Source organism: Mustela nivalis (assembly GCF_964662115.1).
Source record: "Mustela nivalis genome assembly, chromosome: 12".
Classification (NCBI taxonomy): Eukaryota; Metazoa; Chordata; class Mammalia; order Carnivora; family Mustelidae; genus Mustela; species Mustela nivalis.
In genome coordinates this window covers 14280998-14298429 of record NC_139031.1, presented here as the reverse complement: position 1 = coordinate 14298429, position 17432 = coordinate 14280998, and the positions used below count along the sequence as shown (strand labels likewise).

The 17432-nt window shown below is 41.9% G+C and overlaps 1 protein-coding gene across 8 annotated transcripts in view; it reads right to left on the bottom strand.

The window, feature by feature from the left end:
- The window catches only part of SVOPL (SVOP like), a 79550-nt gene that overhangs the window by 26434 nt on the left and 35684 nt on the right, over positions 1 to 17432 (bottom strand). For all 8 annotated transcript variants that reach the window (XM_082693909.1, XM_082693907.1, XM_082693910.1 and 5 more), the window contains 4 exons: positions 10288 to 10361; positions 6675 to 6892; positions 5927 to 6038; positions 5099 to 5180 (listed from right to left, as the gene is read on the bottom strand). In XM_082693909.1, coding sequence (XP_082550035.1) covers positions 5099 to 5180; positions 5927 to 6038; positions 6675 to 6892; positions 10288 to 10361 — 486 coding nt within the window. The remainder of the gene's footprint in view (positions 1 to 5098; positions 5181 to 5926; positions 6039 to 6674; positions 6893 to 10287; positions 10362 to 17432) is intronic.

Below are 17432 nucleotides of genomic sequence, written 5' to 3'. Positions count from 1 at the left end.
TCAAACAGGAAATCAAAGAAGAAATTTAAAAATACATGGAAACAAATGAAAATGAAAACACAATGGCCAAAACCTTTGGGATGCAGCAAAAGTGATCCTAAGAGGGAAGTACATAGCAGTACAGGCCCACCTCAAGCAGTAAGAAAATCTCAAATAAACAACCTAACCTTATACCTAAAGGAGCTAGAAAAAGAAAAATGAGGCAAGCCGAAGGAAGGAAAAAATAAAGATAAGAGCAGAAATAAATGATAAACTAGAAAAAAATAGAACAGATCAATGAAACCAGCAGCTGGTTCTTTGAAAAACAAAGTTGATATAACCCCAGAGCCAGACTTATCAGAAAGAAAAGACCCAAATAAATAAAATCACAAATGAGAGAGAAGTAACAACCAGCATCACAGAAGTATGAACAACTACAAGAGAATATCATGAAAAACTCTATGTCAACAAATTGGACAACCTAGAAGAAATGGATCAATTCCTAGAAACATAAAAACTACGAAAACCAAACAGGAAGAAACAGAAAACTTGAACAGGCCAATAGTCAGCAAAGAAATTGAATAAGTAATTGACTATCACCCAACAAGGCAAATCCAGGGCCAGATGGCTTCACGGGTAAATTCTACGAACACTTAAAAAAGAGTTAAGGGGTGTGCCTAGGTGGCTCAGTGGGTTAAAGCCTCTGCCTTCAGCTCAGGTCGTGATCCCAGGGTCCTGGGATCCAGCCCCGAATTGCATTGGGCTCTCTGCTCAGCAGGGAGCCTGCTTCCCTCTCTCTCTCTGCCTGCCTCTCTGCCTACTTGTGATCTCTCTCTGTCAAGTAAATAAATAAAGTATTTTAAAAATAAATAAATGAATAGATAATAAAGAGTTAATACCCATTCTTCTCAAACTATTCCCAAAAAAGCAATAGAAGGAAAACTTCCAAATTCATTCCATAAGGCCAGCATTATCCTGATAACAAAAGCAGATAAAGACTCCACTAAATAACAATACCACAGGCCAATATCCCTGCTGAACATGAGTGCAAAAATTCTCAATAATGTACTAGCAAATGGAATCCAACAGTACATTAAAAGAACCATCCACCACTATCAAGTAGGATTTATTCCTGGGCTGCAAGGGTGGTTCAGCATTTGCCCATCAGTCAGAAGGATACACACATCACATTAATAGAATAATAAGAACCAAATGATCTTTCAACATCTATTCATGATAAAAACCCTCAAAGCAGGGTTAGTGGGAACATACCTCAACATAATAAAGGCCATATATGAAAAACCCATGGCTAGTATCATTCTCAGTAAAGACTAACGGAGAGTGTTTCCTCTATAATCAGGAAAAAGACAGGAATATCCACTCTCAACACTATTATTTAACACAGTACTGGAAGGCCTAGCCTCAGCAATCAGACAACAAAAAGAAATAAAAGCCATCCAAATGGGCAAGGAAGAAGTCAAACTTTCACTATTTGTAGATGACACAATAGTCTTTATAAAAAACCCAAAATACTCCAACTAAAAATTGCTAGAACTGATACACAATTTCAGTAAAGTGGTAGGATTAAAAAAAAATCTGTTGCATTTCTATACACCAATAATGAAGAAGCAGAAAGAGAAATCAAGAAATTGACCCCATTTCTAATTGTGCCAAAAAGCGTTAGATACCTAGTAATAAACCTAACCAAAGAGATGAAAGACCTGTACTCAAAACTATAAAACGCTGGTCAACGAAATTGAAGATGACACAGAGAAATGGAAAAATATTCCATGCTCATGGAGTGGAAGAACGAATATTGTTAAAATGCCTATATTACCCAAAGCAATCTACACCTTTAATGCAATCCTTATCAAAATACCACTGGTATTTTTCACAGAGCTAGATGAAATAATCCTAAAATTTGTGTGGAACCACAAAAGATCTTAAGTAGCCAAAGCAATCTTGAAAAAGAAAAGCAAAGCTGGAGGCATCACAATTCTGGACTTAAAGCTGTAGTGTTCAAGATAGTATGGTCCTGGCACAAAAAAAAAAAAAAAAAAAAAAAAGAACACATAGATCAAAGGAACAGAATAGAGAGCCCAGAAATGAACCCACAACTATGATCAATTAATCCTTAACGAAGCAGGAGGGAATATACAATGGAATAAAAGATCATCTCTTCCACAAATGGTGTTGGGAAAACTGGACCGCAACATGAAGAAAAACAAAAATGGGACCGCTTTCTGAATGTCCAATGGAAAAAAGACAGCCTCTTCAATAAATGGTGCTGGGAAAATTGGACAGCCACATGCAGAAAAATGAAATTGGACCATTTCCTTACACCACACACGAAAATAGACTCAAAATGGATGAAGGACCTCAATGTGCGAAAGGAATCCCTCAAAATCCTTGAGGAGAACACAGGCAGCAACCTCTTCGACCTCTGCTGCAGCAACATCTTCCTAGGAACAACGCAAAAGGCAAGGGAAGCAAGGGAAAAAATGAACTATTGGGATTTCATCAAGATCAAAAGCTTTTGCACAGCAAAGGAAACAGTTAACAAAATCAAAAGACAACTGACAGAATGGGAGAAGATATTTGCAAACGACATATCAGATAAAGGACTAGTGTCCAGAATCTATAAAGAACTTAGCAAACTCAACACCCAAAGAACAAATAATCCAATCAAGAAATGGGCAGAGGACATGAACAGACATTTCTGCAAAGAAGACATCCAGATGGCCAACAGACACATGAAAAAGTGCTCCATATCACTCGGCATCAGGGAAATACAAATCAAAACCACAATGAGATATCACCTCACACCAGTTAGAATGGCTAAAATAAACAAGTCAGGAAATGACAGATGCTGGTGAGGATGCGAAGAAAGGGGAACCCTCCTACACTGTTGGTGGGAATGCAAGCTGGTGCAGCCACTCTGGAAAACAGCATGGAGGTTCCTCAGAATGTTGAAAATAGAACTGCCCTATGACCCAGCAATTGCACTATTGGGTATTTACCCTAAAGATACAAATGTAGTGATCCAAAGGGGCACATGCACCCGAATGTTTATAGCAGCAATGTCCACAATAGCCAAACTATGGAAAGAACCTAGATGTCCATCCACAGATGAATGGATCAAGAAGATGTGGTATATATACACAATGGAATACTATGCAGCCATCAAAAGAAATGAAATCTTGCCATTTGCGACAACATGGATGGAACTAGAGCGTATCATGCTTAGCGAAATAAGTCAAGCAGAGAAAGACAACTATCATATGATCTCCCTGATATGAGGAAGTGGTGATGCAACATGGAGGCTTAAGTGGGTAGGAGAAGAATAAATGAAACAAGATGGGATTGGGAGGGAGACAAACCATAAGTGACTCTTAATCTCACAAAACAAACTGAGGGTTGCTGGGGGGAGGGGGTTTGGGAGAAGGGGGTGGGATTATGGACATTGGGGAGGGTATGTGCTTTGGTGAGTGCTGTGAAGTGTGTAAACCTGGTGATTCACAGACCTGTACCCCTGGGGATAAAAATATATGTTTATAAAAAAAAAAAAAAAAGAAAAAAAGAAAGGACAAATACCCAACTTTTGTAGCAGCATGGACGGGACTGGAAGAGATTATTATGCTGAGTGAAATAAGTCAAGCAGAGAGAGTCAATTATCATATGGTTTCACTTATTTGTGGAGCATAACAAATAGCATGGAGGACATGGGGAGTTAGAGAGGAGAAGGGAGTTGGGGGAAATTGGAAGGGGAGGTGAACCATGAGAGACTATGGACTCTGAAAAACAATCTGAGGATTTTGAAGGGGTGGGGGGTGGGAGTTTGGGGTACTAGGTGGTGGGTATTATAAAGGGCACGAATTGCATGGAGCACTGGGTGTGGTGAAAAATAATGAATACTGTTATGCTGAAAATAAAAAATAAATTAAAAAAAAAAATGGGACCGCTTTCTTACACCATACACAAAAATAAATTCACAATGGTGCAAGCCTTAAATGTGAGACAGAAAACAATTAAGATACTAGAGGACACAGGCAGTCACTTCTCTGATATCAGCTTCTTACTAAATAGGTCTCCTGAAGCCAAGGAAACAAAAGCAAAAATAAACTATTGGGACTACATCAAAATGCAAAGCTTCTGCACAGCAAAGGAAGCAATCAATCAAATTAAAAGACAGTCTTCAGAATAGGAGAAGAGGGGTTCCCGGGGGGCTCAGTGGGTTAAAGCCTCTGCCTTTGGCTAAGGTCATGGTCCCAGGGTCCTGGGATTGAGCCCCGCATCGGGCTCTCTGCTCGGCAGGGAGCCTGCTTCCCTCTCTCTCTCTCTCTGCTTGCCTCTCTACCTGAGATCTCCGTCTGTCAAATAAATAAAATATTTTTTTTAAAAAAGTAACATTAAAGAATGGGAGAAGATACTTGCTAATGACATACCTAACAAAGAGTTAGTATCCAAAAGATATGAAGAATTTATGAAACTCAACTCCCAAACCAAAATAATCCAGCTAAAAAATGGGCAGAAGAATAGACATTTTTCCAAAGACATACAGTTGGCCAACAGATACATGAAAAGATGCTCAAGAACATTCATGAGTGAAATGCAAATCATAACCACAATGAGATCCCCACCGCACACCTGTCAAAATGTCTAAAACTAACAACACAGGAAACAACAGGTGTCAGGGAGGATGTGGGGAAAGAAGAACCCTCCTACACTGTTGGTGGGAAGGCACACTGACACAGGCATTCTGAAAAACAGTATGTAGGTTCCTCAAAAAGTTAAAAAGAGAGCTACCCTCCGACCCAGCAATTGCTCTACTAGATATTAACCCAAAGATACAAAAATTCTAATTTGAAGGGGCACCTGCATCCCAATGTTTATAGCTGCCATGTCCACAATAGCCAAACGATGGAAAGAGCCCAAATATCCAGCACCTGATGAATAAAGAAGATGTGGTCTGGATCTGCAATGGAATATTATTCAGCCGTCAAGAAGAATGCAATCTTGCCATTTGCAATGAGGGGATGGAGCTATAAAGAAAATTACGCTCGGTGAAATCGAAGTAGCTCGCCTTGCATGTCTTGGGAGTAACCAACCCACAACTGACCTCAGCAGTGTAAATGTAGATGGTGTTGAAGTTGGCTGCCACCAAAGCCCTCAGCATGAAGAGGAAGCCAATCAGGCCAGCACTAGGGAACAAGATGCCAGAAAAGTTAGAAAAGGCAGCATGGAGGGCTTTCCATGGCCTTGACAGTTGCTCACATCACACAGCTTAGCATTACAGATGCTAATACATGCCCACAGATAACCATGTCCTGGAGAGGTGCTGCTCCTCTCCTGGCCTGACTGTGGGGTCCTAAATTAAATGCTGGACCCCAACCTTCAACCAAACTCCCCATCTGTCCTTCCCACCCCCCCCCCACGTGTGCCGGTCCAGCCTGGGGCCCCAGATGAGCACCCCTTCTGCTACTACCCTTTTTGGGAAATGATGTGGTTTGCAGAATGATAGAGATTACAACTGAGGACATTCTAGGATTGCAAATGGAGAGTGAAACGAATTTTTTACCCTACAGGTAGGTTACCTGTTTCCCTGAGCTGTCATAACAATGGTCCAGATAATTTGGAAAACAACTAGAGTCCTGGGGTTCCACAAAGGTTGGCATAAAGATCCTAATATCTCGGTGGGTGGAATGACTGCACCTACGCTCCCACCTGTTTCCTGGGAGCGCAGAGGCGGGGCTGGGTCCGTAGAAGAGAGAAGGGGGAGTGGTGGGGACCAGAGAAGACCATTCCAGTCAAACCAGGAGCGCATTCACTACTCCCCAGGTCAAAGGGGTTTGCCCTGATGCCCACTGAACAGTATGGGTCAGGAAACCACAACTTAAAACCACCGCACAAACCTAGATTATTTTCAAGCAATCAGAGAGAAAAATACCTTGATGTGCAAATATTGAGGAGAAGGAAGAATAAGGCGGTGCATCCCATGGTGATAGAAAGGCTCAGCCGTCTTCCCAGGAAATTAATGCCCAGGATATTGAGAGGATTCACTAAAAAACAAACGACAGTGACAATTTCTGAAACCTCGAAAGCAAGTGGCATTTACCAAGGATTCCCCGTTGTCATTTCAGAAAGAGGCAACTTCATCCAGACCTCATGTGTGTTCCAGCCCAAATCCAGCCCCACGGCCATCCACCTCCTGGCTTTTCCTCGTGGGTCCGAGGACGAGCACTGGTGTGTGCAGAAAGGGTACTTTCTGCCCAAGAAGCTTCTTAGAACATGTAGGTCTATCGTTAATGGCAAACCTTCTAGATCTGTATTTTAAATGATTTATACTGTTTGCCCTTAAATTCATGGCACCACTGATTTTTAAGTACTATTCTTTTATGTCCACTAAAATGCAAACAGTGCTGCAAATCGAAATTTCAGGAGCCACTGTAAGACACATCTCAATTTCAGAGACTTCCAAAGTGGTGGTGGGGGGGGGATGCAACTTAGAACTGATGGGATGCAGTAATTCAAAGCTCGAGTCCTGCACACTTCTCCCCACACCAGTCTACACTGGGGACACGTGAGCAGGGTGTGGGGACTTGCTCAGCTCTGCCCAGGCAGGAGCCACGTCTAGGACAGGGCCCCCCCCCCACCCCAAACAGACAGGAACCCAAAACACTGAGGTCGACATTTACAAGCAATTTCGCCAGCGGTGCTGATAATCATGGTCCTGTAGTCGGAGGGGGCAAACATGTGGCAGTGGCAGGGGCTGTGGCTCTCCTCTGTGTCCGGCAGGGTTACGGCCACCTGGGACTGGGACTCGGACTTGGCCCCCGAGCCACACACCAGGTCCCGCTCCAGCAGCTCGGCACTGGCCAGGATGACCCCGTAGTAGGCGAAAGAGATTCCCAGCCTGGAAGGGAGAGAAGCAGCTCATTCGAAAAGCCAGCCTGAAGGAGGGGCAGCGCCAGCAGAGGTGGGGAGAAGTGGGGGGAAGGGGAAGTGTGGTCGGGTGGGAGCCCCGGGTGCAAAGGGCTCCAAAGGCTGGGTGCACCTATCCTGGGGAGCCGGAGGGAGGCGTGCAGGGGAACCCCGGGTGGGAAAGGGCTTTGCAGGCGCAACCTGCGGCTGGACCCGGGAGGACCCCACAGGCAGTGAAGGAAATTTGAAGCGTGGACTCACTTTCTGTCTCCGCTCTAACAAATTAGCATCAACGTGGTTGCTTAAAACAACTCACATTTATTTTCTCCGTTCTGTAGGCCCGAAGTTGAGTGGGTCTCTTGAGGCCTTGGTGGGGGTGGGGGGCGCAGCATCTGCCCCGACCCAGGCACAGCTCAGCTCCTTGGGGCTGGACAATGCACGTCAGTCTCCTTGCTACTGCTGACCTGTCGCTCTCCCCTTCTGCAGGCAGGCTGGCTGCCTCCCGCCCTCCCCACTTTCCTGCCTTCCCTGGGTCCTTCTGCCCAGCAATCTCTCCGCCCGCCTCACCTCGTGCTTTCTCTTCTGCTCTGACTCCGTTTCCAGCTGGAGAAATCTCTCTACTTTGAAAGACTCAAGTGACTGGATTGGGCCCACCTGCCCAGTCCTAGTCCGGCATACACTCCCGATTTTAAGGCCCGTAACTTAATTACATCTGTGCCCTCCCTTCACACCGGCACCCAAATTAGCGTGTGATTAAATCAACAGGAGTTGGTAATTTGGGGAGGTGGGGGTGGAAGGGGGCAGTAATCTTTTTTTTTTTTTCCAGATTTTATTTATTTATCTGACAGAGATCACAAGTAGGCAGAGAGAGAGAGAGGGAAGCAGGCTCCCCGCCAAGCCAAGAGCCCAATGCGGGGCTCAATCCCAGGACCCTGAGATCATGACCTGAGCCGAAGGCAGAGGGTTCAACCCACTGAGCCACCCAGGCGCCCCCCGTAGTAATCTTTAGAATTCTGCCTGACCCGAAGCTGTCTCTCTAGCCGGCCATGAGCAGCCCTGGGAGTTTTTCCCTTTATATCTACTTCTTATCTTTTTTCTGTCTATTCTTTAGTAAATACTTGGGTTGAGATAAAATTATAATAACATACAGAAAATTTCGTGTGTCAAAGTCAAGGAAAGAAGTATCAGCCCCCCAGAAACGCTCCTGGAGCCCCTCTCAGGTTCCCAGCAGTGGTTTGGAAAGTCAGCTGTGCACCGCGTTTACAGGGACAGCCGGGGCGACCGCCAGTGCTGCGGGCATCAGCTGATACTAGTGAGATGATTGGTTGGCTGTTAATTACAGGAGTGGAATCATCTAAGAAAATGTCCTCAAGCAGTTGAGACTCTCAAAGAAGTATCTGGGGATGAAGGGTCACGGAGCCTGGGCTTGCTTCCAAGTAGGCTCTGGAAAACAGAGCCGAGGCAACCAGGAGCGACTACCAGTGACTGTCAGTTATGGCGGACAGATCAGTCGGAGGTCACCATGGTATCCTCTACTTCAGTGTGTGTTTGAAAATTTTCATAAAAAGTATTAAAAAAAAAAAACACCCCAGTAGTTACAATACTTCCTTTTGTTATTAAAATAGCTTTAGTTTGGGGCACCTTGGTGGCTCAGTCAGTTAAGCATCTGCCTTCGGCTCAGGTCATGATCTCGGTCCTGGGATCCAGCCCAGCATCAAGCTCCCTGCTCAGCAGGGGGCTGCTGCTCCCCCTCCCACTGCTGCTCCCCTTGCTGTGCTCTCTCTCTCTCAAATAAATAAATAAAATCTTAAAAAATACAGTAACTCTAGTTCAATTTCCAAATATTGAGAGTATTTTAAGATTTTTATTTATCTGACAGAGACAGAGAGATCACAAGTAGATAGAGAGGCAGGCAGAGAGAAGGGGAAGCAGGCTCCCGGCCGAGCCAAGAGCCCAATGCGAGGCTCAATCCCAGGACCCTGAGATCATGACCTGAACAAAGGCAGAGGCTTAACCCATTGAGCCACCTAGGCGCCCCTAAATATTGAGAGTTTTTTAAAAATTAAAGTCTTAAAAGGAAACATACCAGCCTGTTAATCATGATTTTATCTGAGAAAGGCAGATAGACACTTTCCTGAATTTAAACACTATAAATTAGTTTTGCCTGCTTTCTATCTTTATATAAATGGAATCACAGAATATGTATCTATGTCTGGCTCCTCTGCTCGTTAACGATGTTTGTAAGATTCAGCCATATTGAATGTAGATAACTAGTTTTCTCTTTCCTGTTATTGTAAAATAATTCATTTTTTTAAAGTACTTCATTTTTATGAATGTAACACAGCACATCCATTATACTGTGAATGGACATGCGGCTGGTTTAGAGTTTGGGGTTGTTACAAATAAAATAATGCTAAGGACATTCATGCAAATGTATTTTGGTAAACATTTACACATTTCTGTTGGATATAAAGCTACGAATGGAATTACTGAGCCATACACTATGCATATTTTCAACTGTGATAAAAACCTCTGAACCATTTTCCAAAGTAGTTTTACTTTGAACTCCAGTCAGCTGTGCGCGAGAATTCCTGTTACTTAACATTATTCCCAACACTTGCTATAGTTAATCTAATTGGATAGTTAATTGGCATAATTAATTAAATTTTAACCATTCCAGTGGATTTGTAATGGGTCTCGATGGTTTTAATTTGCATTTCCCTGGTGATTTTAAGGTTGAGCATGTTTTCATACATTTATTTGATACAATTTTGGTCAAGTGCCAGTTCAAGTCTCCTGCCTATTTTCCTACTGGTTTCGGTATCTTATATATATATAAGAATTATACATATAATTTTATATATATTTATAGTTGTGTATATATATAAAATTTAATTGGGCATGTATTTTAGAAATTTCTTCTCCCAGTTGGTAACCTTACCTTTCAGATTCTTCATGATCTCTCATGGCACAGAGTTCCTCATTTAATGCAGTAGGACTCTGTGTATCTTGTTTAGAAAATATTTGTGTACTCAAGGTCATGGCTACAGAGAAGTGGGACACAAAGAAAACCACAAGAGTCTATCCCATTGAATTCGACTATTGGTGACTTCAAAGGATCCCTTTCTGTCATGTGGCGAGAAAAAAGGCCAGACTACAAAAGGTTAGAAAGTGAGCTCATATGAAAAATAAAAATCTAGTTGTAGATACTTTCTTTCTTCTTTAAAAAAAAATGGTTTATTTATTGGTTAGTTGGTGGTGGTAGCAGAAAGATAAGACATTGCTGGAGTCAGCCTTGTGGTTTTACTCCCCACTGGCACTGAGTGGATTTACTTAAGTCAGCTCTGTGTTTATTGAAAAGTCATTTTAAAATAATTACATTCTTACCATATGACCCAGATCTGTAATGTGGTCCGTAAATATTTAGCATCCAAGAGGTCTGCAAATCTTCCTCTTTTTTCCTGGGATGGTGAAAAGGGACAGGCAGATTAGGTTTAGTGGCTCACAGACTGGCAGAGCCTTCTCTAGCATTTTCGAGAACAGAAAGTAAGAACAGTGTGGGAATGTAATGGGGCGCCCATGAGCGCACCTCGCCTAGCCCACAGATCACTCCTTCCACTCGTCCATCTCGGCTAGTCAGTCTTTGCATGCTTTTTATTTTCACTGGCAAGGTCCAGCCCATAGAAGTGAAGATTCTAACCCTTTCCCTCCTCCTCTTCTCACCAGTGCTGGTGAGCGGTGGGATGAAGCACAGAAAATAGTAGGATATAAGAAAAGCATAACCATAAACCGGTTGGGAGAGTCATTTAAACTTCACATTAAAATGAAAATCTAGCATTGAAAAAGAGCATGAGAATTGTGTACGAAAAAGAACGGCATACATTTGGAAAGAGGATAGAATGCCCAATTTCTTTTTGTGTCTTTAGGGTCATGAGCAAAAGCTCTTATGCATAGTCAGTGCTATAACCAATATTTTGGAGAAAAATAAAAATGGGTTATACATGATTGGGCAGTGATGAATTTTTATTTAAAGTTAGGAACATAAAAAAATAAAGCTAAGAACAGTGTGTGTGTGTGTGTGTGTGTGTGTGTGTGTGTGTGTGTAGGGGGTACTCAGTTGAAAACCAACTATTTTTTTTCCTCACAAATGGACTTGGAATTAAAGCCCCCCTTTAGATAGACCAGGAGTGTGATCCTAGGTGTCCTGGATTTTGTGGTCACAAAAAGTTAAATTTGAAGAAACTTGCTCCAGTGACTTTTTTTTTTTTTAAAGTAATCTCTACACACATGGTGAGGCTTAAATTTACAATCCCTAACTCTACCAACTGAGCCAGCCACATGCCTTGCTGATCCAATGACTTTTAGGCTCAGTTCGTAGAGGTCACTGTGGGCAGAGCTGACTGTCCCCTTTCATCTGCTTTCCATATTGGGGCTCTGGTTAGACATCACTAGAACACCTCTGAAGTTGTCCTAGCCTCCCATTCTCCAATACAGACTATATGACCCAGAGAGGGTAAGAGACTTGCCCAGGGTCACAGAGCTGTTTGGAAGCAGAGCCAGCCTGGTGTCGGGTCTCCTAAACACTAGTCCTGAGTCTTGCCCATCTACGTCCCTGACTCACCCCCTAGAGTTTGGATTCCCCTCTCCAAGTGTACCTGGAGATTCAGAATACTGAGTCTGCAGTGAATCACAATGAGTCATAAATTATATTCAAAGAAATTATGTGGTCATGAACCTTTGTCTACAATCCAAACTGGTGGACTCATTCACTCATTTGTGGTGTGACCCTTTCTTAGCTGGTCCCCAGAGCTACTCATCACTGCATGTGTGCAGTGAAGGTACAGAGGCTGCTCTGGGCATCCAGTCTTGTCCAGCCTCCTCGGCATGACGTTCTCATGGCACTGACATGACCAAACCCACTGCACATTCCTTCCTCTCTGGTCTTGACTCACACCACTCCGCCTCCTTCCTCCCCTGAAGCTGCCTCTCCTCTGTGTTCAATTTATGCCTCAATTATCCCCTCGGAGAGGCTCTGCTGCCCTAGTGCTCATCTCTCTGCTCTGATCCCATGTGCTGCTGCTGGTACCACTCACCCGGTTCTCACATCTGGCTGCTGTGTTAGTGACTCATTAACTGTGTTAGTGATTGATTCTTTGCTGTATGAGCCTCATCTCACTAACAGGCTGTAAGAAACTTGAAGGCAGGGTCTATGGCTTGTAGCTCTGTATCCATAGGACCCCCACACGAGAGACAATCATAAAGGAGAAGGCCATCAGATGGGCATGTGGATGGAAGCTGTAAGCTGCAGGCAAGGGAGGAAAGCAGGAAGAAGATGAAGGGAGAGAGAGGAGAAGGATGTAAGGGGGCGGGTGGGGAACGTGAAGATGGAGACTAGATGGGGGTGGAGGAGGGAAGGTTCTTGTTACCAGAATTGAGTCTCCCCGATTTAGGAAAGTAACAATACTTCATCATATATTTTGAAGTTGTTAAGAGAGTCTCTCTTAAATGTTCTCACCACAAAAAAAGGAAAGAAATGGTAATTGTGTGATATGATGGAGGTGTTGACTGACTGTAGGGCAGTTATCATTTTGCAATATACAAGTGTATCAAATCAATACACTGTACACATTAAACTTACACCATGTTGTGTGTCAGTTACAACTTAATAAACCAGGAAGAGGAAAAAATGGAAGAACAACCTCCCCCCACAGGCAAGCCAGCCCTGGTGAGAACCTACAGCTGTTGGTGTCCCTGTTTATGTCATTCCCCATCTCTTTGGAGATGCCTTTCGCTCGGTCATATGTCCAGCAACTTTGTATTTTGTCAATCCTCCTCTTACCAAAATCTGCACTTAGCCACTGATCTAAGGAGGCAAAGGCTGATTGATAAAGACTGTGGAAGACCTTCAATGTCAGGACAAGGATTCTGGGCTTCACCCACAGTCAGGGACTGAGAGGGGCAGCGTGGGGTGGGCACTGAAGGGTCCTGAACAGAGGGGTGGTATTGGCACTTGAAGAACACTTGTCTGACAGTGTTGTGCTGGATGACATCACAGGGCTTGGGGCAAGAGGTGGCAGCATGAAAGAAAGAGACTGGGGTGCCTGGGTGGCTCAGTAGGTTAAGCCTCTGCCTTTGGTTCAGGTCATGATCTCAGGGTCCTGGGATCGAGTCCTGCATCAGCCTCTCTGCTTGGCAGGGAGCCTGCTTCCTCCTCTCTCTCTCTGCCTGCCTCTCTGCCTACTTGTGATCTCTCTCTGTCAAATAAATAAATAAAATATTTTAAAGAAAGAAAGAAAGAAAGAGAGAGAGAGACTGGATGGAAAAGCCACTATTATCCAAGGGGACTGGCAGGTGACTGAGCTTGGTGGCGCAGAGGTTTGCAATGTCTCAAAGGGGATGCCACCATGAGATGAGCATTAATGAATGCCTGTTTCAGGCTGTAATGTGAAATAAGCCAGACACAGTACTGCGTAATTCCCCTTATAGAAAATAGAGAATAGGCAAACTCATAAAAACAGCTAGTAGAAGTTTCCAGAGATTGGGTGTGAATAGGAGTGAGGAGTTACTGCCTAAGAGAGTGTCCATTCTGGATGACGGCAAAATTCTGGATGTATTTAATACCACTGAATTGTACACTTCAAAATGATGACACCAGCAATGGAATGATATCCATGCTCATGGTGATCAGGAGGAAAAATATTGTTAAAATGTCTATATTATCCACAGCAATCTATAGATTGAATATAATCCCTACCAAATATCAACATCATTTTTCAAAGAATTAGACAAATAATCCTAAAATTTGTATGGAACCACAAAAGACCCTGAATAGTCAAAGTGATCTTGAAAAGAATAAAACTGGAGCTATCACAATCCCCGATTTCAAGATATACTACAAAGTTGTAGTAGTCAATACAGTGTGGTGCTGGCAGCACAAAAATGGACAGATAGATCAACAGAACAGAATAGAGAGCCCAGAAATAAACTCCCAATTATATGGTCAATTAATCTTTGACAAAGGAAGCAAGAATATGCAATGGGAAAAAGTCTTTCAACAAAGGGTGTTGGGGAAAATGAACAGCTACATGCAAAAGAATGAAACTGGACCACTTCCTTTCAGCATACACAAAAATAAGCTCAAAATGGATTAAAGACCTAAATGTGAGATAGGAAACCATAAAAATCCCAGAAAAGAGCAAAAGCAGTAATTTCTGTGACATCAGCCATAGCAAGATTTTTCTAGATATGTCTCCTAAGATGAGGGAAACAAAAGCAAAAATAAACTACTGGGACTACATTAAAATAAAAAGCTTCTACACAGCAAAGAAACAATCTCCAAAGATGACATTACTACTAGGTATTTACCCAAAGAATATGAAAACACTAGTTTGAAAAGATATAGCACCCCTATGTTAATTGCAGCATTATTCACAACAGCCCAATTATGGATGCAACTCAAGTATCCATCCATAGATGAATAGATTAAAGAAGTGCTGGTGTAAATATATGGTGGAGTATTACTCAGCCATAAAAAAGAGTGAAGTCTTACCATTTGCAAAGACATAGATAGAACTAGAGGGTATAATGCTAAGTGAAAAAGTCAGTCAGAGAAAGACAAATACCATATCACTTCATTCAAATGTGGAATTTAGGAAATTAACTCAAGGATTTTCAAATGCATGGGGAGTCAGTATCCCTAACCCCTGTGTTTTTCAAGAGTCAACTGTACTCATTTTAGAATCTTGGATTCCTCCCTTTTCTTTTCTGAGATCAGTTTCTTTCTTTTTTTTTTTTTAAACATGTTATTTATTTATTTGACAGACAGATCACAAGTAGGCAGAGAGGCAGGCAGAGAGAGAGGAAGGGGAGCAGGCTCCCCGCCGAGCAGATGGCCCAATGCGGGACTCAATCCCAGGACCCTGGGATCACAACCTGAGCCAAAGGCAGAGGCTTTAACCCACTGAGCCACCCAGGTGCCCCCTGAGATCAGTTTCTTAATTTGACAAATGGAAGTACCATATATTGCCTAATTGGATGTAAATATTAAAAAAAAAATTAAAAATATATAAATAAACTGCAAAAAAATAACAGTATTTGCCTACCTCATAGGATTTTCCTTAAGTATCAAGTTTAAAATGTACATTTAAAAAAAAAAGAGAACAAAAATAGAGATAAAAAAACATATAAGGAGAACTCTCCCCTCAGGAAATTAAGTCTTCCAATAAAAGTCTTTTGTCTTGGTTTTTGGGTGTTGTATTTTTTTTTTAAATGTTGAGGAATATAAAAAGACTTGAAGATTGGCAACATAGTCTTATCAAAATAAAAATATTTAATATTATAAAGGTATCAATTCTCTTTAGGTATTAACTAATAATTTCAACACCATCCCAACTAAGCCCTCCTAGGTTTTAGGGGGAAATTAAGAGATGTTTATAAAGTGACTTCAAAGTTGTTCTAGAAAAATAGTACTGTGAAAACAACTTGGAAAATTCTGAAAAAGAATTTTGACAAGGGGGACTTATCCTACTAGATATGAAAAATACTGTAATTAAAAGTGTCACATTGAACCAACAATTAACCTGTATCCTTTTCCTGAATGCCCTCTTTATTATATAAGTTCCCATATATACATGAATCTACAAATATGTCATTAGAACACAATAGAGAATTCAAAAATAGACTCAAATATACAACAGATGGATTATTCAGAAAAATATATGAGTGCAACTGGTTAGCCATTTAGATATGACAAAGCTAGACCATGTTTCTTATATTCAATTAAACCCAGGTAGATCCAACCCTTAAATAAAAAGTATGAAGCCAAATTAACCATAAGAAGGGAGAAGGATGCCAAAATGCTGTAAAAAGTAAGTTTGAAACCACTGAAAAAGACAAATCTAAATCTATTTTTTTTAAAGATTTATTTGCTTATTTATTTGACAGAGATCACAAGTAGGCAGAGAGGCAGGCAGAGAGAGAGGAGGAAGCAGGCTCCCTGCTGAACAGAGAGCCCATGATGCGGGGCTTGATCCCAGGACCCTGAGATCATGACCCAAGCAGGAGGCAGAGGCTTTAACCCCCTGAGCCACCCAGGCACCCCAACAAATCTAAATCTAAATAGGTACCTGCTTAGAAAATAATGTCTAATCTAGGGAAACTTATGAACAACATGAGACAAAAACAGAAGACAAAAATAATCTGGAAGATGAGACTAGGGCAGATCAGAACATCTTCAAGGGCTTTGTATTGTTCAGATGGCAAATAAAGATACAAATAAAGACATTGTGGGTACACATTTTCAATATTTAAGGGCTATAATATATTCTTATATAACAATAGTAATAATAATAATAATATATAATAAAAGAAAAAGAGTGAACAAATTCCAAACCGGTAGAAGAAAGCACAGGGAGGAGAGGGGAGAAAAGCAAACCGATTCACTCTAATAAAGGGTAAGGAAGGAGAGAATGAAAGAGATGGTTAAGAGGAAATATAAAATAAAATGGCAGAAGTTAAGTCCAAATATGTGAGTAATCACAATAGATATAAATGGATCAAATCCATTACTAAAAGACACAGAATAGCAGACTGAGTGAAAAAAATAAAGATCAGCTATATATACACAAGAAATGATTTTGGGGGTGCCTGGGTGGCTCAGTGAGTTAAAGCCTCTGCCTTCGGCTCAGGACATGATCCCAGTGTCCTGGGATCAAGCCCCGCATTGGGCTCTCTGCTCAGCAGGGAGCCTGCTTCCCCTCTCTCTCTGCCTGCCTCTCTACCTACTTGTGATCTCTGCCTATCAAATAAATAAAATCTTTGAAAAAAAATGAAATTATTTTAAAGCAAAGCAACAGAAGAAAGTTTAAAATTAAGGTCTGGAAAAAAGAGACATCAGGAAAGATGTTAACCTAACCTAACCTCTTATGTCAATATATGAACATAAGAGAAAATAAAATTTAAGGCCCAAACCAGTATAAAATAACAACATAATAAGGTTAATCCAGGAGACTAAGCCAATCATATGTTAAGAAGCAACAAGAGGGGGCACCTGGGTGGCTCAGTGGGTTAAGGCCTCTGCCTTGGGCTCAGGTCATGGTCTCGGAGTCCTGGGATCGAGCCCTGCATCAGGCTCTCTGCTCAGCAGGGAGCCTGCTTCCTCCTCTCTCTCTCTCTCTGCCTGCCTCTCTGCCTACTTGTGATCTCTGTCTGCCAAATAAATTAATAAAATCTTAAAAAAAAAAAGAAGCAATGAGAGATCCTCAAAATATCTGAAGTAAACTATCATAACTATAAAGAGGAAAGAACAAAGCCATCATCTTATTGAAAAACTGTTAGCTCAGCCAGGCAAAATCTAGCACAAGTGTCAGAGATTTATATGGCATAATTAACAGTATATAACAAAACATCTATATTCAATGAGAATACATGCTTTTTAAGCACACATGGAACATCAGTGAAGAGACTATGTAGAGAACAACAGAAAAATCTCCAATATTCCAAATAATTGAGAATATCCTCTGACCAAAATGAAA